The sequence below is a fragment of the Peromyscus eremicus genome, chromosome 8a, assembly GCF_949786415.1.
Source record: "Peromyscus eremicus chromosome 8a, PerEre_H2_v1, whole genome shotgun sequence".
NCBI lineage: Eukaryota > Metazoa > Chordata > Mammalia > Rodentia > Cricetidae > Peromyscus > Peromyscus eremicus.
This window is the reverse complement of record NC_081423.1, coordinates 13078306-13103423: the sequence shown is the minus strand read 5'-3', so window position 1 is coordinate 13103423 and position 25118 is coordinate 13078306. Positions and strand designations below refer to the sequence as shown.

At 43.4% G+C, this 25118-nt stretch overlaps 1 protein-coding gene across 1 annotated transcript in view; it reads right to left on the bottom strand.

The window, feature by feature from the left end:
• Spdl1 (spindle apparatus coiled-coil protein 1) overlaps positions 1-13912 on the bottom strand; it is a 28232-nt gene extending 14320 nt beyond the window's left edge. Inside the window, exons 1-7 of the mRNA XM_059270218.1 lie at positions 13756-13912; positions 12380-12554; positions 3801-3977; positions 1780-1977; positions 1101-1250; positions 912-1010; positions 719-829 (exon numbers count right to left, since the gene is read on the bottom strand). Of these exons, the coding sequence (XP_059126201.1) occupies positions 719-829; positions 912-1010; positions 1101-1250; positions 1780-1977; positions 3801-3977; positions 12380-12535 (891 nt within the window). The 5' untranslated portion in view covers positions 12536-12554; positions 13756-13912. The remainder of the gene's footprint in view (positions 1-718; positions 830-911; positions 1011-1100; positions 1251-1779; positions 1978-3800; positions 3978-12379; positions 12555-13755) is intronic.
• Positions 13913-25118: the final 11206 nt, after the last annotated feature.

Genomic DNA, 25118 nt, shown 5'->3' with positions numbered 1-25118 from the left:
GTTAAGTTACTCACAGAAACTAACGACAAGGATGGGTAAATGTTTTACTTCATGTTAAGTCCAGGACAACTCCACAAGGCAGGTTTTGGCCAGCACCTTCCTATTTACAACATGAAAACGAACACCCCATCTCAAGTAGCTCGTCTAACTCCCAAGTTTGATTACTGAATTTCCTCATGGTCTTGGTAAAACACTTATGAAGGAAAATGAGGAGGGAGCCTTTCTAGCAATCTATTACTACCTTAGCAGCACTGGGCACAAGGGAGGAGGGTCAGCTCCAAGGGACGGGTACGGCGAGGACTGTTGCTTTCTCACTGCTCTAAGCTTCTCGTAATGAGGAAAGGAAGACAGTCTACTTGACTTAGTGAGCTGCAGGGGTAAGAGGCCATGAGCAGTACAGAGTTCAATAAAAAATAAGCCTGAGTGTGAGAGCTGTGAGAGAGGTAAGTCTAGATGACGTAGGCAACAGTGTTATGCTCAAGAACACACAGTGCTATGCACAAAAAATGAAAAACTGGACAAAAAGACTCACCGTCTACCTGGTGAATCAATGAATAACCACTAAAGCAATTTGCAGCTGCCTTCCCAAGGTGATGTTTGAAATATAAAGAATCATGCAATTCTACAAATAATTACATAGTATACTTTCTGAAGGAAAACAGTTTCCTATATATAGCTGCTAAGACAAAGCAGATTTAAAGCCTTTACCAGTCTATACCTTCATTTTGTTCATCTGCTCTCTGGTGAATGCATTTTGCTTCTTCATTGACTGATACTTGACTTTCATCAAGTTGAGCTGGCGTTCCATAGCCACCCTTCGATCCTCCACCTGGAAAGTATTAATGTGTTTGTTCTTGTAGTAAATGAAATGCCAATTTAGTCAATTTGGTCATGAGAACACTTGTAAGTACCTCTGCAAACAGGGAGTTTCCTTTACTGTTGGGATCCAAGGCTTGCTGAAGGGCATGACCCAACTGCACCTGAAGATCTTGATTTTCTATTCGAGCTTTCTAGATTGAAAGGAAAACAGTTTCACTGGCGGAGATCAGCAAGAGGGCACTGGGTTACTAACTGGACACATGACAGCACTCTTACCATACCTCTAAGGCGTTATAATACGACACCGCTTCCTTCTCTCGCTCCTCTTTTTCTTCTTTAAGCCGGTCTACCTGGTGCATTAAGGAAGTATTGCAGCATTCCAGTTGCTCTTGTTTGTACTGCAGTTCATCCACCTCTTCCTTGAGAGCAGCCTATTCAACACGAATACAGAGTTCTCATGAATAATCTCTCACACAGCAGCTGATTCATCTATTGGCTCCCACCTCATATTAAAACAAAACCATTCAAAGATTGCCAAGTAAATTTTAAAAGGTTTTTAATTAATGAATTTTTTGGCAGAAAGCCAATGAAAATACCTTGGAAACTGCCCCTTTTTCCTTTGAATTTTAATTATCCACATTTGAAATGAAAAATCTATATTGACATGCATTTTAATTTCTACTATGCTAACACTGTATATTGGGCTTTTATGATCCAAACCAATATCAGAATAAAAGCCTATAAATGGTTCCAGAGTTTCCATAATGTAAAATCTGCCTTAAGTAATCATGAAATAGAAAACTATTTTATGAATGAATTAATCCACCTGAAAACTCTGCAGAGTGCTTTTTGGTTACATCCAAAACCATTTCAGTCCTCAAACTGCTTCTTAAGAACAACTATAAGAACATGCACAACGATTCTAAAGTAAAATGAGGAAACACCTAAAATATAAATTACCTTCACACCTTCCATTTGAGTTAGCTCAATCTGAAGAGCCAGCACCTCCGAAGACATGCTATTGAGCATGCGCTGCTCAGACATTAGCCGGAGCTCTTCCGATTTGTGAGCGAGAACTTCCTCTTGGTGATCCAGCTTCTGCTTCAGCTGCTTTTCACTTAACCTTGCTTCATCTAGTTCCACTTTCAGTTTCTCTAACTAAATCAGGAAAAGAGAAAGAGGCACAACCTTTGAACTGAGGGTTCCTTGAGTTTCCTTTGACTTTCCATCCTGAAAACTGTATTTAGAGTCTATACCTGATTTTCTAGATGCTACTCTACAGAAACTTGCTGGATCTCAGTGACATGAGCAAAGCAACTTTCCCTTCCCACTGCAGTGCTGGGAACCGAACACAGGGTCTTGGGTTTGCAACTTAAACATCTCTCACCAAGTTACATCCCCATCTACTAAGCATCTTTTAAACAGTGACCTATATTGTTCTAGAAATTCAGGAATAACCCACACTAGTCACCCAAGTAGACCTGATTTGTTTAGAGGCAACTGAAGGTGGTATAACCAACCACCAGGCAGCTGTAAAGAACGGGAAGCAGTCCTCATCCCCAGCCAGCCCTTAAGAAGAAGAGACATGGGTAACAACGACACAAGCAGGTAACCTGATTAGAAGACCACAGTAGTGTGATGATGGTCTGGACTACAGGGACAGGAGCTACCGAGAGATCTTATAGGTCAACTCCTTGGAATTCAATGACAGATTCAATGTGAGAAATAAGACAAAGATAATGAGTAAACCTTGAGAATTTTAAAACAAATGGTTTGAGAATATCGGCAACACCATTTTTTAAAATTTACTCTTTCTTCTATAAAAAGCCCATCTTTATAATTATCTTTGCTTTACCTAGTCCCAAAATTTCCTCTATCATATCTGCTTAGGTAATTAGGGTAACTGCTAAATCCATGCAGGAATGAAATACAAGAATACATCATTTCCAGTTATCCATATCTCTAATCAGATTAGCTGCAAACAGGATTACTACCTGTCAGTGCTACAAGATGATTCTGATTTCACCGATACCATTATTCAAAATGGAAAAATATGTTATACTTTAATGAAAAATTATAGGTGGAAACAGACATGGAAAAATAATAAAAGACACTATAAAAATACTAAAAATTGAAAAACAGACTTCTGAGAAAATAGGGCATTAAAGAAATCTTATCAAGTTTTCATAGAGTAGGATCTGAAAAAAACAGGGTACAAACTCCACATGAAGAGAAGGATAAGCACAGCCTAGATTTCTTCGAGGAAACTGGAGGTCCAGGGCAGTTGGGGGTTCTGAGAGTGAAGGGACGCTCACTGAACAGCTGCCCACTGTTTACAATGGAGCCAGTACAAGAGGAATCAGCAGACCACGGCACAAGCTCAGTACCGGGACTTACAGCCCAGTCTGACAACCTCAGTTCAAACAGCAGCTGACAGTTCTAGCTCGTATTTTGTTCAGTGTCCTCAGTCTGCCTAGCCAGTAGCATCCTGTTCTGTCACAATGGAGATAAGATGACATCCTTCACAAACTTTGTTCGGAAACTGGATCTTCCCTCATTTTTTCTTCCATAAACACTTGTTTCACCTCTAAAGCACATTAACTCACAAGACAGTACTGGTTTGTATGTGGAGTAGCAGCACATTACTAACTGCAGGAACTGCTACAGGACTAGTTAGTTCTCTTGCAAGGTGAACCACACCACACGCTATAAGGAGGCCATACCAATATTACATATATTCCAAAAACAAATATTCAGATACTCAATTTAAATAATTAAATAAATAATTTCACATCATTAGAAGGCTAGTACGTACACAAATTCCTTTCATAGCTTATTTCTCTCTGTTTCCACTCAAAACATGAAGACAGAGGAAACTGATAATTGGCCTTTTTGCACAGCTAGTCCTTAAGCAACCCCCCGCCCCCGATGCTCACAGGCATCTAAACAACACAGGCTGTTTGGCTGACACAGATCCAAACCTTGTTTTTTAGGCCGTTCACTTCCTGCCTGTGGCTTCTGTTTAGCTGCATTTCCAGCTGCTCCAGCTGCATTTTCTGTTGCTGTTTCACAGTTTCACATTCACAGCTCAAACTGTCCAACATCCGACTCTTGAGCTCAACTTCTCTTTGTAGGGCATACTTCTCTTGGTTATAATTCTGAAAACACACTTCATTGCATTAAAAAACTTAAATCATTAGGTATTAGTTAGCATCTTAAACTGGCTCATACCTGTTTCATTTGCTACTATCCAAGTAACAACCACCTGTCAAATTGGGAACAACGCAGTTATCAATTTTTTACTTTTCTGGGGTGTGGGCAGGGTTACACGCATGTTCACGTGGGCAAGCACACATGTACATGTGTGTTAGTGTAGGCCAGACAACAGTCTCAGGTGTTGTTCCTCAGGCAATACCATCTTATTTTGGGGACAGAGTCTCTCACTGACCTACAACTTGCCTGCCAAGTAGACTAGGTGGGACTGCCAGTGAACTGAACCCCAGGAACCCACCTATTTCTGCCTCTCCTGCACTAGAATTGATAAGCATGTACCAACATGTCAGCTTTTTAAGTATGGGTTCTGGGAACTATACTCAGGTAAGCTTTTACCAAATGAGCTATGAGCCCAACCCTGCTAATCAGTCCCAATGAACCCCAAAACGTGGAGATTGCAGTGGCCTCAAAACAGTCAAGCTGAAGATAGAAAGGCGCTGGTCCCAGGAAATTACTGACTTCTGCTTCCCAATCTGTGGTCTCTGGTGCCCTGACAACCAGCAGTGGAAATGGTGATGGAGGAAGCATTCTCTGGATTCCAAATTCAATGAACCCCCATACTGACGAGTGATAAGACTTTCCTGAAAAATTCTTGCCCTTGGCTAAACATCAACCATCATGGTAGCAGCCAAGTCTTATCTCAAGCTCATCAAAAAGTAGGAATTTGACTGATTATTAGGAAAGTTACCTTTTACTTAACACAGTACAACAACAGAATCTTTCCACAATTAAAATCCACTTGAGAGACAACAAGAAAAAGCAAAGGGACCTTTGGTAGCACAAGACCAAAATCACTGTACCCACCTTACAAAGACAGTCAGCCGTCCTCCCAACAACTGTCCATTCCATTCCATGCTCACTTAAACAGCCAGCAAACGTGCCAGGTAACAAACCCAGAGATAGACAAAACATGGCGCCTGACCTCAAGGTCAGTCTAGAACAGACACACACTTAAAAACTGTCAGTACAGTGATCGGTACTGAGGACAAGGGTGGGCTAAGAGGAGGCTTTTTTTTAGAACTAGATCCTGCAAGGAGGACCAAGGAGAAATTTAACTCTACTTAATATTATGCAAAGAATCCCAAGGAATTATGAAGTGATTAAAAGAAAACCTCTCATGTTTATGCCTTCAAGGAATATGTATATGCCATATTCTTAAGTCTAAGTGCCCAAAACAGAGACTCCAAGACAGCTAAGAATTCTTTTCAAGTACACACCATAATTCTGACTAATGTAATCCTTATTATTTCAACAACTGAGTAGACTTACCACTATGGCATTATCTATCGCATGGAATGTTTTATGAGAGCCTATATCACCATGACTAAGAGATAAGAGACAGTGCATAATGGCCAGATGGCAAAGGATGTTACACAGTAGAACACGGGAGAACTTGGAAGAGGAGGCTTTCTAAGGGAACGGATGTATGACCAGGTTTTCAACGTAGAGGTAGGAAATGCTCATGGATGCCAGATGCTGTGATGCACAGAATAGAGAGAGGGGAAGCATGTTCACAATCATATTGTGCCAGGCATCCAAACTCCAGCACAGTAGCAGATATCATTTGCATCTTATCTGCAGGAGTTATGTTCCAGAACCCCAGCCTGATGCCTGGATCCTCAAACAGTACCAAACCCTACAAATACCACACACCCCTCCTCCATATACAGTATTTATCCTGACAAAATTTAATTTTAAATTTGACACGGTAAGAAATTAAAGATATAACCAATAATGTAAAGAGCAGATTAAAAAGTTATGTGCCATTTTTCTCTCAAAATCTTACTGTTCTTATGATGCGAGATAGTATAATACCCATGTGACAGTGATGAGGCATGTAAGGCACGATGACACAGTTACATGACTAATGACCTGACAAGAAATTGTCGAGAGGAGCACCATCTGCTTCAGGTATCCTGGACAGTGATTCCTGTCCCAGGCAGGATGCAACCACTTCAGCTTTATAATTTCTATGATTTGGAATTTCCATGTATTATTTACGGACAACTGTACTGTAAAGTCCAACTGCAGATGGGGGAGTATGTTAATGTCCATGCTGGAGGCATGGCAATTGCTTCAGTTCACTATCAAGGAAGGATAAAAACCCACAGCATGACGGTCTATCAATCCCTACTGAAAGAAAAACAAAACAAGGATGCTTTACTAGCACCCAGATGTTCCTAGTAAGCATTACTGTTTGAAAATGAAATGCTCTTCCTTATATAATGCCTTCAGAAAAAAAAAAGTAGAATAGATAAAAAGGAAAAATATTGAATTAACCTTTACTTTTAGTGTTGTTACCTAAAAACCATTTACAAACTAAACACAGAATGAAAACATACTAAGGTTAAAAAAAGGTATTGTTGCCGGGCGGTGGTGGCGCACGCCTTTAATCCCAGCACTCGGGAGGCAGAGCCAGGCGGATCTCTGTGAATTCGAGGCCAGCCTGGGCTACCAAGTGAGTTCCAGGAAAGGCGCAAAGCTACACAGAGAAACCCTGTCTCGAAAAAACAAAAAAAAAACAAAAAAAAAAAAAAAGGTATTGTTATTCCTTCTAAATGGTTTTTTAAAAAACATAAGACAAATATCCTAACTGTCATCATAGAGCCTTCATCCAGTAACTGATGGAAGCAGATGCAGAGATCCACAACCAAGCACCAGGCTGAGCTCCAGGAGTCCAGTTGAAGAAAGGGAAGAGGGAATTCTATGAGCAAGGGGAATCAAGATCATGATGAGGAAACCTACAGAGACAACCAAACTAAGCTAGTGGGAACATATGAACAGCTGTGGAGCCTGCATGGGACTGGACTAGGCCTCTGCATAAGCGAGACAGTGTGTTTGGTCTGCTTAAGGGGCCCGTGGCAGTAGGATCAGGATCCATCCCTGGTGCAGGAGCTGGCTTTTTGGAGCCTATTACCTATGGTGGGACACCTTGTACAGCCTTGATGCAGGGGGAGGGGCTTGGTCCTGCCTCAACTGAATGAACCAGGCTTTGCTGAATCCCCATGGGAGGCCTTACCTTTTCGGAGGGAATTAGGGGGTGGGTTGAGGGGGGAGTTGGAGGAGGGAAGAAAGGGGGATCTGTGGTTGGTATGTAAAATGAATAAAAAAAATTCTCAATTAAAAAAAAAAACATAAGACAAGGCAGGCTAGAGAAGGGATTATGGGGAGGGACAACACAAAGACTTTTGAAAGAAATGATTGTAAAAGCATCCTGACATGTATACATCTACAAAAGGAGTTTAAACAGTGTTTCCATCTAATTGGGGGCAGGTGCAATATCCAAATCAGACATCACATACTACCAAGTAAAACCTAACACCAGGAAAGGGTTACATATTTTTGAGTTGTTGGTCAATGGGGTCCCACACATGCCCTCCCTCAACATTACAGGAAATATTACCAGTGCTATTGGTTGTGGTGATATATTGTGTATCCTAATAAAATTTGCCTAAAGATCAGAGAACAGAACAAGCCACTAGATTAAACATAGAGGCCAGGCAGTGGTGGCACACACCTTTAATCCTAGCACTGGGAGGCAGAGATCTGTCTAGATCTGAGTTCAAAGCCACCCTGGATTACATGAGATTGACTCAGTCTAGGAAAGAAACAGACCCAGGCAGTAGTGGCACATACCTTTAATCCCAGTACTTGGGAGTCACACGCCTTTAATCCCAGCACTTGAGACCTCACACCTTTAATCCCAGTATTTGGAAAGCATAAATACCATTAATCCCAGTACTAGGAAAGAAGTGATGCTGGGCAGAGAAAGGTATATAAGGCTTGGGGAGACAGGAACTAAATCCCTTTTCAGCTGGAGAGCTTTTCAGGCTGAGGAATCCCAGAGGTAAGACATGGCAGTGGCTTGTTCCTTTGTCTCTCTGATCTTTCAGCATTTATCCTCAATATCTGGTTCCAGGTTTTTAATTAAAAGACCAATTTAGGAATTCATGTTACAATTGGTTGCCCTCCACAACTTGCCATAAGACCCAACATGGAGAAATCTAGCTGGCATTCAGCTAGATGCTTCATGCTGCTGACTAGTGTTCATAGTGATGAAAAATACTATGTATAACATCGGAGGAGAAAAGTAATAATCAATCTTACCCACCTATGAGCCCCGTGAACCACAATTTAATGACTTGCCTACAAGTTAGGCCTGCTGGTTCAAAAGTGGCTTGAATGTTAGGGGAATAATCACCCACCTTTTTACTTGGATCTGAGCCCTCCCATCTCCTTCTATAAGATGAAACCCATACCTGACACTGTCAGTGAGGCCAAGAACCTGAGGCTAGATAGGTCATGGGCCCCAGGGGAGAACCCACAATTATTAGTCTGCTAAATGAACACAGCAATGGAACAACTAATAACATACTGCTATACCCAAAGTTCAGTATGTCACTCAACTCTCATCAGGGAGGATCTCACAGTGAATGGTAATTAACGCAGAGACTTACAACAGGCAGCGAGTAAAAGACTCTGGAATGCTCAGCCCTAATTGGGATGTCTTATATCACACCTTCTCCTCAAGGTTCTGAGACCCATTTGAAGAGAGGGCAGAAAGACTTTAAGAGCCAGAGGTAATAGATGACTTCAAGGAAAGAACATTTTTCACATACAACAGGGCAGACACACATATGAACTCACGGGAACTATGACAGCACGCACACGCCCTTCATAAACTCCAGGCAGACAAAACTCCACCACAGAGGAAGGGAAGAGGGCACAAATCCCACCCCTAACCAAGAAGCTATTTGCAACGGCTAGCTGCTGGGAAAGAGGAAATCTTCAGCAGAGTGACAATGGGTATGTCAACCACAATCTAGGATACAACCCACACCCAGGAGTCGTCAGCCAACACAAATTGCACTCCATGATTGTTGTGTGTTTTTTAAAGAGAGAGAAAAAACATGAAGTTGGGTGGGGAGGTAAAGAGAATCTGGAAAGAGCTGGGGGAGGTGGGGAAGAACATGATCAAAATATACTGTAAAAAATTTCAAAGAATAAATGAAAACGTTAAATACAACAAAACAAAGATAAATAAAATTCAATGATATTAAGAAAAAACAGCTGGAATTATTTACATCACTCCCCTCAAAGCTCCTCTATGTCAAAGGAAACCTAAACTTGATGAGGTATTTTCAAAATAACTGTGTAACGCGACTTTATTTCCACTCTGAGGTTTGCAATCTTTGTTTATGATCTGGCATTGAGGGCTTATCAAGAGCAGGAGTACTCCCTCAAGACCCAGCCATACCACTCTTGGGCATATACCCAAGGAATGCTCAATCATACCACAAGGACACACGCTCAACTATGTTCATAGCAGCATTATTGTAATAGCCAGAACCTGGAAACAACCTGGATGCCCTTCAACTGAAGAATGGATAAAGAAAATGTGGTACATACACACAATGGAGTACTACTCAGCAGAGAAAAACAATGACATCATGAGGTTTGCGGGCAAATGGATGGAACTAGAAAATATCATCCTGAGTGAGGTAACCCAGACTCAGAAAGACAAACATGGTATGTACTCACTCATAAATGGATACTAGATGTAAAGCAAAGGATAACCAGACTGCAACTCACAACTCCAGGGAGGCTACCTAGTAAAGAGGACCCTAAGAAAGATACAGGGATTGCCCAGCGACAGAGAAATGGATGAGTTCTACATGAGCAAACTGAGAGTTGGGGGGGGGGGGGGGGGTAATGGAGGGCAAGGGTTGGGGGAAAGAGAGCTTAGGGGAGCGGGAGGTCCCAGCTGGATCAGGAACAGAGTAGGAGAACAAGGAAAGAGATACCATGATAAATGAAGACACCATGGGAATAGGAAGAAGCAGAGTGCTAGAGAGGTCCCCAGAAACCCACAAAGATACCTCCACTGTAGACTACTGGCAATGGTCGAGAGAGTGCCTGAGCTAACCTACTCTGGTGATCAGATGGCCGAACACCCTGGCTGTCATCATAGAACTCTCATCCAGTGTCTGATGGAGGCAGATGCAGAGATCCACGGCCAGGCCCCAAATGGAACTCCAGGAGTCCAATCGGCGAGAGAGAGAAGAGATTATATGAGCAAGAGATATTGAGACCATGACTGGAAAAAGCATAGGGACAAATAGCCAAACTAGTGGAAACACGTGAACTGTGAACCAATAGCTGAGGAGCCCCCATGGAACTGGACCAGGCCCTCTGGATAAGTGAGACAGTTGATGAGCTTGAACTGTTCAGGAGGCCCCCAGGCAGTGGGATTGGGACCTGTACTTGGTGCTTGAGCTGGCTTTTTGGAACCTAGGGCCTATGCTGAGACACTTTGCTCAGCCCTGGTGTAGGGAGGAGGGGACTGGACCTGCCTCAACTGAATCTACCAGGCTGGGCTGACTCCCCATGGGAGACCTTGCCTTGGAGGAGGTGGGAATGGGGGGCAGATTGGGGAGGAAGACTGGGGGGTGGGAGGACAGGGGAATCCGTGGCTGATATGTAAAATTAAATTAATTATAAAATTAAAAAAAAAAAACAGGAGTACTTGGAATAATGACAACTGCCATTAGTGATTTTTACCTGATATATTTCAACTTCTGAGAGTCAAAGGTAAAAGACGAAGCATTTAGTATTAAACTGACTTAGTCGTTTTAACAGTATTTGTGTGCCAGGCAACAGGGGTGTACCAGTGAGTCAGAGCAGACAAACTTCCTCTCATGTAGTTTGCACCTCTGGAGACAATCAGCACTCCAGAGAACTAAGAGTAAATCTGACAACTTTCTATCACAGTCAGTGTTTGCTCTGCTGAAATACACTTCACTGGAAGTCTGAGGTTGAGGACGGAATCCAGACGCGCAGGGACAAGTCACTCCAGGGGAAGAAGCGTCAAGTATAAAGCCAGTGCAGGAAAGACGGAAGGAAAGTGGTTTGAGAGGTGGCGATAAGTTAGGCAGAGGCCAAAGCACAGGGGTGCACACCCAAGCAGAGAGCTCAGATTCTGCCGAAAATGGAACAGAAAGCCCCGTAGCGTTTTCAGAAGGAAAGAAACGAGACTTCTTGTGTATTTTCTCATGACCACTTGGATGTGTGAAGACTGAATGGTAGTGATGGAAGCTGGCAACCAGTTAGAAGGCTACAGCAGCAGTTCAGTGGAAAGATGGCCGTGGTCTGGGCTAGAGCAGCAGTGTCCCAGGCAGATGCTTTGGTTGTGCTAGTTGGATTCTTTTTAAATCAATTTAGCACAAACCTAGACATACATGGGAAGAGGAGATCTTAACTGAGAAAATGCCTCCATAGGACTGGCCTGTAGGTAAGTTTGTGAGGCATTTTCTTGGTTAATGATTGATGTGGGAAGGCTCAGCTCACTATGGGTGGTGCCACCCCTGGGCATGTGGTCCTGGATAGTATCAGAAAACAGGCTGGCCAAGCCAGTGAATAGCACTCCTCCATAGCCTCTACAACAGTTCCTGCCTCCAGGCTCCTGCCCTGACATCTCTAGATGATGGGTTACAAGCTGTAAGATGAAATCAACCCTTTCCTCTCCAAGTTGTTTTTGGTCATAATGTTTCATCGCAGCAATAGAAATCCTAACTAAGATGTAAGTCAAGTCCTTAGATTTGTTAATGGATAAAATGTGGGACTTCTTGACTTCAGGCTCAAGCAACTGGATGAATGCCAATCCATTTACTAAATCAAGAAACCATTCAATTAGCAAGACAGGGGACGAGCTGTTCTTTCTGTGTCAAGCTTGAGATGTCCGTTAACGGCAGGTCCTTGAATACACTAGTTTAGCCTTCAGGGAGAACTAAAGGTTTGGTGAGATGCCATGGAGCACTTAGATGTTTAGAACTAGAAAAGAAGTGAGGTCACTTAAGTAGAGCGTAGACTAAACAAAGCCTGGCACTAAATGCATCGAAAGGAGCAAATGTTATCTGACTTTACAAACTCACGAGCACACTGTTGGAAAGAACACTGGAAATTCATTTAGTTCATTCTCTTTTTCAGTGGAACTAGGGTAGGTAAGATTTAGGTCTTCAAAAAAGAATGAATAATTGCTAGACAAAACAAGTTTATAGTCCCTAAGCACATCCTCCTTCTTTTTTTTCGGGGGGGGGGAGGGGGGAGGGTTTCGAGACAGGGTTTCTCTGTGTAGCTTTGCGCCTTTCCTGGAACTCACTCTGTAGACCAGGCTGGCCTTGAACTCACAGAGATCCACCTGCCTCTGCCTCCCGAGTGCTGGGATTAAAGGTGTATGCCACCACCACCCAGAAAGCACGTCCTTGTAAACAGGTGTTCAGGATCCTACCTCAGTCACAGTCATCATTTCCTCGTGACATTTATCCAACTGATTCTGCAGTTCAGTTTGCCTCTCCAACAGCTGCAAGCCATACTGTGCAGCTTTCAGTCGCTCCTTTTCACACTCTCTGAGTTTGTTTCGAAGATCTGTGATATCTGCCTCCATGCTTGCTGTTTTCAGTCTACTATAAAGAGAAAATGCAACCACTTGAGCTGAACCTGGAACTAAATGCAGTGATATCAGAGCAAGAGAAGTACATAGTTTTTTGTTTTTTTTGTTTTTTTTTTTTTTTGTTTGTTTTTTTTTTTTTTTTTTTTTGGTTTTTCTAGACAGGGTTTCTCTGTGTAGCTTTGCGCCTTTCCTGGAACTCACTCTGTAGACCAGGCTGGCCTCGAACTCACAGAGATCCGCCTGGCTCTGCTTCCCAAGTGCTGGGATTAAAGGCGTGCGCCACCACCGCCCGGCGAGAAGTACATAGTTTATACTGTCATATAAAACCAAGGGATATTAGGTTTTAGTCCTGATTTGTACGACAACACCTCTAATCAACAACGGCACCGTACTGTCCACTGGATTTCAATGAATGCAGACCACTGGCCCAAGGGCTGTTCTGTAGAAGTGGGCTGAAAGCCTGACTGGAATAGATTTGAGAGAGAAGGGTAGATGATACAGGATGTGGATAAATGACATAAAAATCAAAGTGGAGCTCTAAAGCCTGATGTTCTAACCACTTTTTGGTCCAACCTTTCAAAACCACAACCTGCACAAGGCATTAAAGGCATGAAAACACAACCCGCATAAGGCATTAGCAGGACGCTGCGGATGAGCACCTGAGTTCTAAGTCCACTTCCACCACTGACCCACTGCATCGTTTTGTAAACACCTTGTTTTATCTATAAGAACAGTCAAAAGCTTCTAACTAGACTCATTAAAGCTGACAACGCATGAACGCTGACTAGGCCTCAACAGAAATACCATGCGAGCCAATCGGGGTTTTAAACTTTCTGAGGGCCACATCTTCAAAAGCAAGCACGGTGGAAAGCATTTAACCCGATACATCCAAAATGTTACCATTGCAAACTCTAATCATTGTTAAATAAATACAATGAGATGCTACGGTGAGAATACATTGTGTGTGTGTGTGTGTGTGTGTGTGTGTTCCACCGGCTAGGGATCATGGTACTGGAGAACTCATACCCGGAGTTTACTGAACTGGGTATCAAGACCACCCGGTACCCGTATTTATCAGCAGCCGGGCCGGCAGCGAGGCGGTCCGACGGAAGACTACACCGACCTGGAAAGCGACTCCTGAGACTTCAGGTTCCGGGAGAGCAGGCGTTTCGCCTGCGGCCACCGGGTTCTTCCCTCCCCCTCCTCGCCCTCACCTCCCTCCTCACACTTCCCAGCTGCTGCAACCAGAGGCCCGTCCACAAGCACTGGGCGCCCGGATTCGTGACACTACATCCACCTCAGCGCAGAAAAACCGTCCCGTTCATTCAGCTGAACCACTGCTAAAGTAAGTACCGGGGTTCTTTTTGAAAATTGTTCCCGCGAGAACTCGCATTCCTCACGAGATGTCTTGTCCAATCCGCGCCTCCGACACAAACAAGAGGCGCGGCTTGCAGCGACTGCGCAGGTGCGTGCGGCGCCCAAGGCGTAGGCTTTTCTCCTGGTCGGTTTTCCCGTGAGCTGTTTTTTTGGGGGTTTTTTGTTTTGTTTTTTTGGTGTTTTTTTTCCCGCTGAGTGTCTGCTTTTAAGTGAATTGTGTTTCTGGGTTTTATTTATTTGTTGTCGTCTTTAGCAGCGCCATTGTAGAGGCAGTGTCGCTGGGCCACAGAGAGGTGACAGCACGCAGGCCAGTGTGGGACTGACCCCCTCTTATAGCCCAGCGACACTGTCAGCCCCACACTGGCCTGCCTGCTGTCACCTCCTGTAGCTAAGGCATTTTGTCTCACCCGTGCCAGGACAGTGCCACATTCCACACGGATCCTCCCAGTCACAAACCATCTTGCCAAGTCCACGGCATCCTTCAGTTTGCAGAGGAAATCAACGCCTCCCCCAAAGAAACGTGACCTGTCAACGTAGTAGAACTGCTGTTCAAACCAACGCCAGCTGCTCGGCAGGACAGCTGGGGCGCATCCGTGTTCAAATAGAAATGTCTTGTAAATATGCTTACTCGTTAAAAATGTAAGCACTTGGAAATCTGGAAAGTTCTAGTACCTGGTACATGGCGTCATTTCTTGTTTATCTAAGGACTTGGCTCTGTCTCTTTTATCGTCATGTTTTACTGTGCTGGATCCTCCCCACCAGTAGATGAAATGACTCCCATTGCAAAATTTAATGAAAACTTCCCCGACTCCAGTCAACCACAACCCCATTTTGTTTTTCTTTATATAACAAAATGAAAAAAGCCTTTCACTATTCAGTTTCTATTATTACTATGATGACAATGATGATGATGATTTTTGAGACAGGGTCTCCATGTACCTCTGGCTGTCCTGGAACTTTCCCTGCAGACCATGCTGGCCTTGAACTCACGAAGGTCCTCTTGTCTCTGCCTCCTGAGCTCCGGGACGTTGTAGAATATTAGGTAAAGATGTGTTACATTTGTTTATGCTGTGGACCATTTGTTTGATGAAGCAATGATGTGTTGCACTCTTATGTTGCATTTGTGTAATTTGTGAAGCTGTGTTTCTTTGCTTGTCTAAAACACCTGATTGGCCTAATAAAGAGCTGAACGGCCAATAGCAAAGCAGGAGAAGGGCTAGGCGGGGCTGGCAGGCAGAGAGAATAAATAGGAGGAGAAATCTGGGAGGAGGAGATCAAGGAGTGAGAAAAGAAGGGGCCAGCCCCCCAACTACACACCCAGACATGGAATAAGAAGGAAAGAAAAGATAACTCAGAATAGAGAAATGTAAAAAGCCTAAAGGCAAAAGATAGACGGGATACTTTAAGAAAAGCTGGCTAGAAATTAGCTAAGCTAAGGCCAGGCATTCATAAGAAAGAATAAGTCTCAATTTACATTTATTTGAGAGCTGGGTTGCGGCTCCCCAAAGAGCCAAAAGAGAAAAAAAAAAAAAAAAAACAGACAGCTACACTAGGATTAGTTTCTTATGTTGTTTTGGTATTCCATCAGCTGTGGTCTGGTCTTAAACCAGTACAGTGAATTATCTCTTGACAACATCACCAGTGATTTTTTTTCTACATTCAGGCCAAATCTGAACCACAGCACCCCAGTGATTTCTACCCTGCATTGTCCAGTAGTCAATATCCTCTCTTCCCCTTTCCTGCATTTGGCAGAGTTGAATGCCTCCATTAAGTTTTAATGTCTTGATGCGCCATACCCCTTGACTCCCTGTCTTCATGTGTAGACCTGTATTTCTGATGGAGCTAGACTAGGCTTTAAAGGAGTGAACTGAGTTTTAAAATAAGCAACAAATATGCTTGAGGTAGACAGTGGAAGGCTGTGATAGAATGTACCATCTAGGGGTTGCTCACAAAATAGTGTATTATTTACATATATTTAAAATCAGGGCTGTATAAATTCATATAGACATGAATGATATATACCCCTACATGAGAGGAAAATGGGTGGGGGTTTTTTTGTTTGTTTTTTTGTTTTTGGTCTGGATATTCATTTTTTTAAAAATTACAAATCTAGTGGCCCTAAGCAGAGCTGAAAGATGGTGGAGCTAAGGAAGAGTGGACTCAAAGGGGAGAAGACCATGTTCACAGTCTTAAAAGCCACTCACCCTGCAATTGTTCAATAGAGTTTATGGTCTTCTACACTGGCCCACTACACGAAAGTAACATGGAGTCACTTGTGGTAATGGGCACACAAATAACTAAGCTCCAAGGCCATCATCCGTGGGCAGATGATCCAAATCAGTAAATGCTGAGCTGGGACCAGTGAAGCTGTCTCTACACTTCACTAGTTTCCTGTCACAAATACTGCCTGATCTTGTTGTTTAAAGGAGTTGTTTGAACTTCTGATTCAGAGAGCTGCCTTATCTTAGCATCATAAATAAAAGTCAGTTATGGTATTTAAAGTCAATTTGTCGTGGTTTTTGTCTTTTGGACATAGTTAAGTCACTGTTTAGGAATGCTCTGGATAGAGTGCAGCCAATACCATCACTGGACACTAGATGTCACAAGTGAGATGAATTTTAATAGTCAGCTTCATAGATTAACTTGGACTGTTACATAGTGCTAAGTGCAGATCTCCCAGATCAGCCTGGGGCCCACATACATGCCCTACGTGCCAAAGGTGGGGGTGGGGTGGGGTTGGGGTGGTATCTTTTGTGTCTGCCATTTTCATTTTACATAATAAGAGATGGGACATTCCTCCTCACATGATAGTGGGTTCACCAAGCATAGGAAAGGCCTCTGAAATCTGAGAAGCAGCAAAAATATCCACTCCAACCCCCATTAAAATTCCTAATACTACAGCTATTCACGTGGGGGTTGGCTGCTGTAGTAACTTGTCCTCATTCGCTCATGTGACAGTACTAACCTACTTGTTAGAAATGGCGTCCTGGGGTGTTGCGTTGTCTTGGAGAGGTGTGTATTTTGGTGCACATTTATTTCGTGAGTGCTTAGGGTAGGGTACTACAAAGGAAAAGCTCCTGTACTCAAGAAGCTTAGAGTTCAGTGGAAGAGGCGTCCGTCAAATGATTCTTCCTTAGAGGATGCCTTCAGCATCCTTGTTCTTTCATTATTAAATAGAGCTGTGAGCTAGATGACTTTGGGACCAGGCAAAAATGAGTACAGGACTCTGAGACACCAAGCAATCTGAAATAAAACTGGATCAATTAATAAAGTTCCATGATTGGTAGAATGGACTGAGAAATGAGGTTTTAAAGATTATGATGAAGGTTGTGGCCATCGAAGCCTGTAGAATAGCCAAACAGAGAAAAGAGGATAGCTGTCTGGGTGCAGGATACGGGGATTGTCCTAATCCATGGAATAAATAAGGAGAATAGCTGTCTGGGTTCAGGATACGGGGATTGTCCTAATCCACAGAATAAATAAGAATAGCTGTCTGGGTGCAGGATACAGGGAATAAATACGGCAATAGGATCTAACCCAGTGGTTCTCAACCTTCCTAATGCTGTGACCTTTTAATACAGTTCCTCATGTTGTGGTGACCCCAACCATAAAATTATTTTCATTGCTACTTCATAACTGTAATTTTGCTACTACTATGAAACATAAATATCTGTGTTTTCTGATGGTCTTAGGCAACCCCTATGGAAAGGTTCTTTAACCCCCAAAGGGGCCATGACCCACACATTGAGAACCTCTGATCTAACAAGAGAAAGAAGAAACATGAGACAGGCTGGAAATCGAATTGTCACAACTCCCCATGTGACAGCCAGTCATCATAAAGAGTAGTTGTCCAGGCAGGCAGATTTGACTGCTTAGTAGAAATAATGATAGTGAAGCCTGGCCTGCAGTCTCTTCCTGCACCACTGTTAACTCCTAATGAGCCCCATTGCTATGTTCGATTTTTGTTTGAATAAATGAAGCCTTCTTTCAGCAACGTTGTGCTATCTCAGTACAATGCATTGATGAACTTCCTGTTTTTCCTGCCCAGAGCATTGTGCATTTTATAAGCAATTCCTCTTGCCATCCATGTTCAGCCACGTGGACTTGTTACAGCTGAGTCTTCCCTTCAGCTCCAGTGAACGTTAACCTGTAGGACACTCATCATCTTGATTACAGAAATTGGTCGAAAGATGGCCTATGAAGGACAAGCCAATGGGATTTTCATGGGGACTTCTGGGAAAATGGATTGTGCTAATCCTCTCTCTTGTGGCCTGAAGTATGGCTACCTGAGAAGATGCTGGCCCTCCATAACATTGAGAAAGGAATGAAAAGCCAGGATGGAAGTCGAGAATGATAGGAGTCCTTTTCTTGCCATTAGAGTGCTTCAAGCATGCTCTGGAGCTGGAGCTGTCATCATTCTGCTGCTCACAGCACTTCAGTTTGAGGTCTCTGTTGTTGGGAAGATAAAATGTTTCAGCCAATATACAACAATGCTTCTGTCTGAGAGGAAGTGTCTCAGAGCGCTCACCCCTGCATGTGAAATCTGTAGCGCACCCTTCCTCTCAGGGCTCAGAGGGCATTGCACAAGAGAGGGTGGAAAGACTGTAAGAGCCAGGGGTAGGGATGACTGCTGCAACACTGGTTTCCCAGACAAGAGGGCTTCATCCCACCCACCAACTCAAAGCTGCCGGGGCGGCACGCACAAGACCACGGCAAAAGCGAGTGAGTCACGAGGTCCCGGCGGAGGGCAGGAGCAGTTGGCCAGCGACAGCTGCTGGGAGAGTCCATTTTCTTTAGAAATGCAGCCGCTGAGGGGCTGCCCACGCTCCAGTAAATGGCCTGCACCCGTCTGTGCACAGCCTGGCAGCACTAAGTAGCCTCAGTGGATGTAGAAGAACACCTGAAACTGAAGAGAAAGGTGCTGAGGTGATGGGGGTGGTTTGATCACAACACGTTACAGTTATGTATGAAATTATCAAACAGTAAAATAAAATCATACGTATGTCTGAGCTTGAGTGGACCCAAACTGCTAGTTCCAAACTTACAGTTAGGAGCTCTGCTGACTTCTAGACAGAATGGCTTCTTTGAGGGGGAAAAAGACTTGCCTGAAGGAAAAGAAGGTTTATCCTAAGTGAAGGGCCCAGCGAATGGTAAAGGAAATAAAGGTCTCAGACATTATACTGACTAGTGTTCTGTCAACTTGACACAAGCTGGAGTCATCGGAGAGGAGGGAACCTCAGTTGAGGAAATGCCTCCATACGATCCGGCTGTACACAAGCCTGTGGGGCAATTTCTTAATTAGTGATTGATGGGGGAGGGCCCAGCCATTGTGGGTGGTGCCATCCCTGGGCTGGTGGTCCTGGGTTCTGTAAGAAAGCAGGCTGAGCAAGCCAGGGGAGCAAGTCAGTGAGTAGCACTCCTCTGCGGCTTCAGCATCAGCTCCTGCCTCCAGGTTCCTGCCCTGTTTGAGTTCCTGTCCTGACTCCCTTCAGTGATGAACAGTGATGCAGAAGCATAAATCAGATAAACTCTCCTCCCTCAGTTGCTTTGGCCATGGAGTTTGATCACAGCAATAGTCACATATAGATAGTCACAATAGACTGACATCTCGTGGGTAATCCTTTTCTTGCCCCTGCTTCAGATGACCTCCTGGCTCCATTTAAGTTGACTCTCCCGCCCCAGATAATCTAAGCACTTTAGAATTAAGATTGCCATGTTTACAGACATTAGGTCTTTTGCTTGCTAAGAACAAGACATAATTTTTTAGTTTGCTTGTGGGTATAAAAAAACAAAAGTCTTCATTTTTTTTTTTTTTTTTTTACTATTTACAAGATTGTGTTTCTACTGAAAACCCACTTTCCAGAACCCATTCCATATCCCTGTTGTTTTCAGTGCTACAATTCACTGGAGCTCTTGGACTAGTGGGATGCTCGAATGCTCTCTCATAAAACACGTTCCCTAGTTATACTGCTTCTCCTCTTGACTTAAATCTATTTGACCCAAGTCTAAGGGGAGTGAGTGTCTTAAGGTCTCTCTGAGGTCTTGAATTGGTCACAGTGAACTTTTGAGAGGGGGGATTCAGACTGCCTAATTATCAATGTATCTTATTTATAGGGTAAACTATTGGGAAATACACACTTTAGTCTGATCTACCAGGTAAGCAGCTGGGTATCAGTTCATAACCACCTCCTACCTATTGCCACTAGGTGGCAGTCTTAGCAAATATTTTATGTGAAGGGAGCATCTGTCACAGAAACTAAATCCTACTGTTGGAAGAGGAGACTACTTGCTAGTGTCCCTTAGATTACACACATCTGCAATGTTAGGCATCTGACCATGGTTCTGCCTTAACAGGAATAGTCTTTCTCTCCTACTTAACTCATTTGTCTCATCTTTTTTCTCTGGAGAGGCCAGATGACTAATGTCTAAGAATATAATAGAGAGAGACAAAAATAATACTGCATGCTCTGAATCTAGCACTGACACTGAAGTGCGTGCTGTGTTACAGCCTAGCCACAGCCACAAGCAGCGGGCCTTTCTGAGCCTCCACTTCCCTGGGGATGGTCAAAGCATCTGACTTAAGAGATAGCTGTGAACTTCAATAAGCAAGCTCTTTAGCATGGCATCAATGACTAATAGTTGTTCTGATTAAGACCATCTTTCCATTCAAATATCACTCCCCTTTGGACCCTTTCCTGGCTTCCTAGCCTAGGACTTACCTCCTGCGTATGGTTCATAGCACCCTGTGTTTAGCCTTCCGTTTGTGGTAATTTGCATCTGCCTTCAGCACTAAACTCCAAGTCTTTTGAACCTAAAGAAGACCTTTATCTATTTTGCTCTTACAGATCTTTTTTCCCTGGCTTTCATCTCCAACATGCCAAGAAATAAGGAAGAGGGAGAAAAGGTGTCTTCTCTGACTCCTGTCTTCTTCCAGCTCTCGGATTTCCCAAGCAGCTGGGAAAAGGCCCACATCCTCTCACAATTCGCGCTTCTTTGGAAATTCAGATCTATGAGCTTTTGGCACTAAAGTTACATTCTTTTCACTCTGTGTTAGCTCAGGGCTGAGAAATCTCTTGAGGGTGAGTAACTGTTTAAATGTTAGAGGACAAACAGTTCCAGGATCAGTATGCATTTAGCAGTTTGCAAGAAAGGTCGCTGTCCTTATCACTACACTTAAATTAGCAAAGCTAATTGTATTTTGTCTTCTTGTGAAACTAGGCTGGAGGTTGATGTGGTCCTCTTTTCACATCCAGCTGTGTGAGATCTCCATGCTGGTGTGATCTACACACACAGGAATGAAGTATAGCTTCTGGTTAAGTCTGTAGAGTTTTCAAGTTTTCCTTATTCTGGAGTCAAGAATTGTTTAGCAACGTAAACACCTCCTGAGAACTGTGGTAATTTGGTCACTGTATGAGCACCACAGAGTACAGATACACAACCCAGTCAGCCCAGGTCCATCGTGTGATGTGCTTTCTTGATATTAAGATGTAAAGTCAATAGCTTCAGAACATGCCTATGGTATCAGCACTCAGGAAGCCAAAGCAGGAGGTTGACAAGACCTAGGCCCACCTGAGCCACGTAATGAAACCCTATCCTGGGAAGAGGGAGGGTGGGGGAAACAAGGGATGCACAAAGCTGCTGCTGGTCTAAAGTGTGCTGTTTTTCAGTAACTTCCAAACAGTTGATTGTTCTGTGCTGCTGGGTGAAACAAGAGCTTTGAACTTTCGAGGCCAGCAAGTCTGCTGAGCAACACCACAGTACTAAGCAACAGGTTTTTTTTTAATGTCCTATTTTAGTGTGTGTCTCTGTGTCATGAACCATCTCTCCAACACCTGTTGTTATTGCCATTGTTTTTATTTAGTAAATAGGAGTGCACTCCAAAACACTTATAGGAAGTCTAGTAAGTCCATAAACAAAATCATCGTCATTATTATTATCAGGTATTATTGCACTGTGTATAATTAAATGTGCACATTCATGTGACAGACAGAATGGGTTTGTTTTCCCAGCACCACTCCAGACACATTTGCAATGCATTGATCTGTGGCTTTATGAGGCTGCAGGACCACTCGGGGACTAGACTTGTTCAACTCCTTATAAAGGAGTTATAAAAACATATGGGACCTCTGTGGTGAATGTGGCAATCACTGACCAAAACATTGTTACGTGGCCATCACTATGTGGGATTCAAGGCATTTCATTGTGGAAAGATCTTGTGTGACCATCATTTCCCCCACGGAATTTCTGGCAAAGGGGTTAATATGCATCCTACAAACAGAGCCAGGTCTAAGTTCTTGAAAATAACACCTCATTCATAAGGTTTGAATCCCCCAGCCAATGTAGGGATTCATTAATTTAATAATTTGGTTAGAAGGTTAGATTTCACTTCTGCTTGCACAAAAGTCATTAATGCAGCTCTCATCCTAAGAAGAGTGGTTTCCAAACCTTGCTGTGCCTTAGAAACTCCTTCATTAGAGGGTTGGCAGCTCCTGATGCCTTATACTTATACTGATTACCCAATACTAATTAAATCAGAATGCGCCAGCATCAGTAAGTTTTGCAAATCCCATGAGTTCAGTGTATGCCAGAGTTTGAGAACCTCACGTTGTAGCAATCACATACTCTCTACTATACCATTGAGCTCTGTTGCCTCTGTAGCTCAGTGGTTCTCAGCCTCGCTGTTCATGAGCATTGCCCAGATTCTCACAAAAAGTCCCATTCTGATCTGTTACGTAAGGGACACATCTAAGTCTCAAAAATGTTTAGCTGCTCCCCCAAGTGACTCTGCTGTCAGCTGGTGGTAGAGAATCACCTCACCCAAAAGGCATTAAAGTAGTAGTACAATGAGAGTCCCTTAGCATTTTCCTGGCAGTTAAAAGCATTATACATTGTTAAAATTCCTATTTACTACTAATTTCATAGAACTTACGGAATGTTCATATTTCTTCAGTTCTCTCGTCTTTAATGTCCAACCATTTTGTTTAATCTTCACTGGGGACTTGTCCAATAAAATGCAGGCTTCATCTCAGCTAAACAAGTTTTGTCTCGATTATAAGTGCATCCATACAATATTTGGAATGGATAATACAAATTTACCGTTTATCTTAAAATCAAATTTAATAATCGTCCTCTGTTTTTATGTATGTGCTGACACTAATTGCTGTGAGAGTGTGGGTTATCCTTGGGAAAGTCAGCAGCTGAACTGGTGTTGGGAGAGTGTGGGTTATCCTTGGGAAAGTCAGCAGCTGAACTGGTGTTGGGAGAGTGTGGGTTATCCTTGGGAAAGTCAGCAGCTGAACTGGTGTTGGGAGAGTGTGGGTTATCCTTGGGAAAGTCAGCAGCTGAACTGATGTTGGGAGAGTGTGGGTTATCCTTGGTAAAGTCATCAGCTGAACTAATGTTGGGAGGGCATGGGTTATCCTTGGGAAAGTCAGTGGTCGAACTGATGTTGGGGAGAGAATCGCATCATTAATTTCAGGGCTGGAGCCTGTGTTGTAGTTCTTTCCCTCACAACTAATGGTGGTACATAAAAAAGCAGGGCTGAGTGTGGGTTTAGCATCAGCAAGGGCCTAGGTCCAGTCACTAGCATCACTTCCCCCAAGACCCTACTCCTCCAAACAGATCAGCACTTTGGAAATTTAAAAAAGAGTTTGAAATACCCCACGAATACTTCCATTTTCATTTTCCTAAGGACAAGTGCAGGAAAGGGGAGGTTTTGTTGTGCCCATAGATAGAATGTAAGAATCAGTGAAGACCTGGGTCCCAAGTCTAGGTTTTGGCTGTACCCACAGCTCCCAGGTCGTGTCACAGCTCTGACCACAAGGGGATTGCCACCTTATCAGTTTGAACTTGCTCTATGGTTTCAGACTTGACTTTTATTATACATTTTTTGCACACTGTAGTCCTTAACCTACCTGCCTACCAGATGCCTGCTGCACTGGCTGGAGCCAGCATAGTTCCAGGTAGAACTGCTTCACAGCCCGGTGAGTCTGAACCAATATAAACGTCTCAAGCGCCCAATTTTGAAGAACTCACTAATTTTAGGTTCTTTCCCAGCAGTACGGATGCCTTCAGCTTCAAATTTAAAGGACTGCTCACTACTGGATCATGTCTGTGTTTCCCTTCCTTCCCACTATCTCAAGTAGCCTTTGCTCCGTAATGAAACCTAGGGTGGGTATATTTCTTTGCCCACAGCAGAAAGGTTAAAAAGGGAGAGGGGATTCAGGATAGTTTCCTGAAAGCAGGCATTATAAGGATTTTGTCTGAAAGTTGGAGGGACAGCTCTCAAGCCTCTGTACTCTCCTCCAAGGAGGGAATGAGGAAACAGGTGCTGTGTCGACTCCCCATGGCCTGTCCACGTTTGTCAGCGGAAAGAAGTGCAACAGGTGAAGCCTGTAAACTTACAGCCTGCTAACGGCATTGTTCTCACCAAGCATTAGATGGTGAGAGGCAAATGTGTAAGACACAGGGCAGTAGGAAAGGCTGACGCTGGCCTGCAGCGTGGGACATGTTTGTAAGCCGGCTGGGCCTCTTGCACAGATGTTTTTAGGAACAAGAGGAAGGGGCCAGTGCCTTAGGTTCCTGCCTGAGGTGAGTCGGGTGTCTCTTTAGCTGTGCTCCTAATGCCTCTCTGGCTGCAGAAGAGGGGTGGTCATAGGGCTTGGGATAGTTGGTCAACCTGAATTCAGGTTCAGAAAAGTTGCATAGTTAATAATAAAACGTCTAGGATGACAACTCTGGAAAGCAAAGAGGTACAAGTTTGTGCACATCCAGAGAAGACAGTCCAATTATCTATCATTAATAGTGCTTAACATTCATAGTGAACAAACGTAAAGGGACCTGCAGAAGTTTCTAGAATCTGTCTGCTCAGATGTAAACACGGAGGTTGTTTTAGCACTGTGGACAGTTAGTCCTCCCTTCCCAGAGTGGCTTGGTGTTTTACTTTGTGCTTCAATCTTACACTAGTTGTCTATGTAATTTGTCTTACAGAAAATGGAAGGAGTTGGGTTTTTTATATATGTTGAGAGGTGTGCAAAATGATAACCCAACATTGTTCTATTTGCCCATTCACAATGCAAAGGGAAGAACCTTTGAACAAAATTAGGAAATTGGGAACATACAGAGTCTAGATTTCCAGCTTATTTTCAGAAGCTCAGCATAGTTATTAATCCTATTAATCCCAATAACCATATTCATCCTG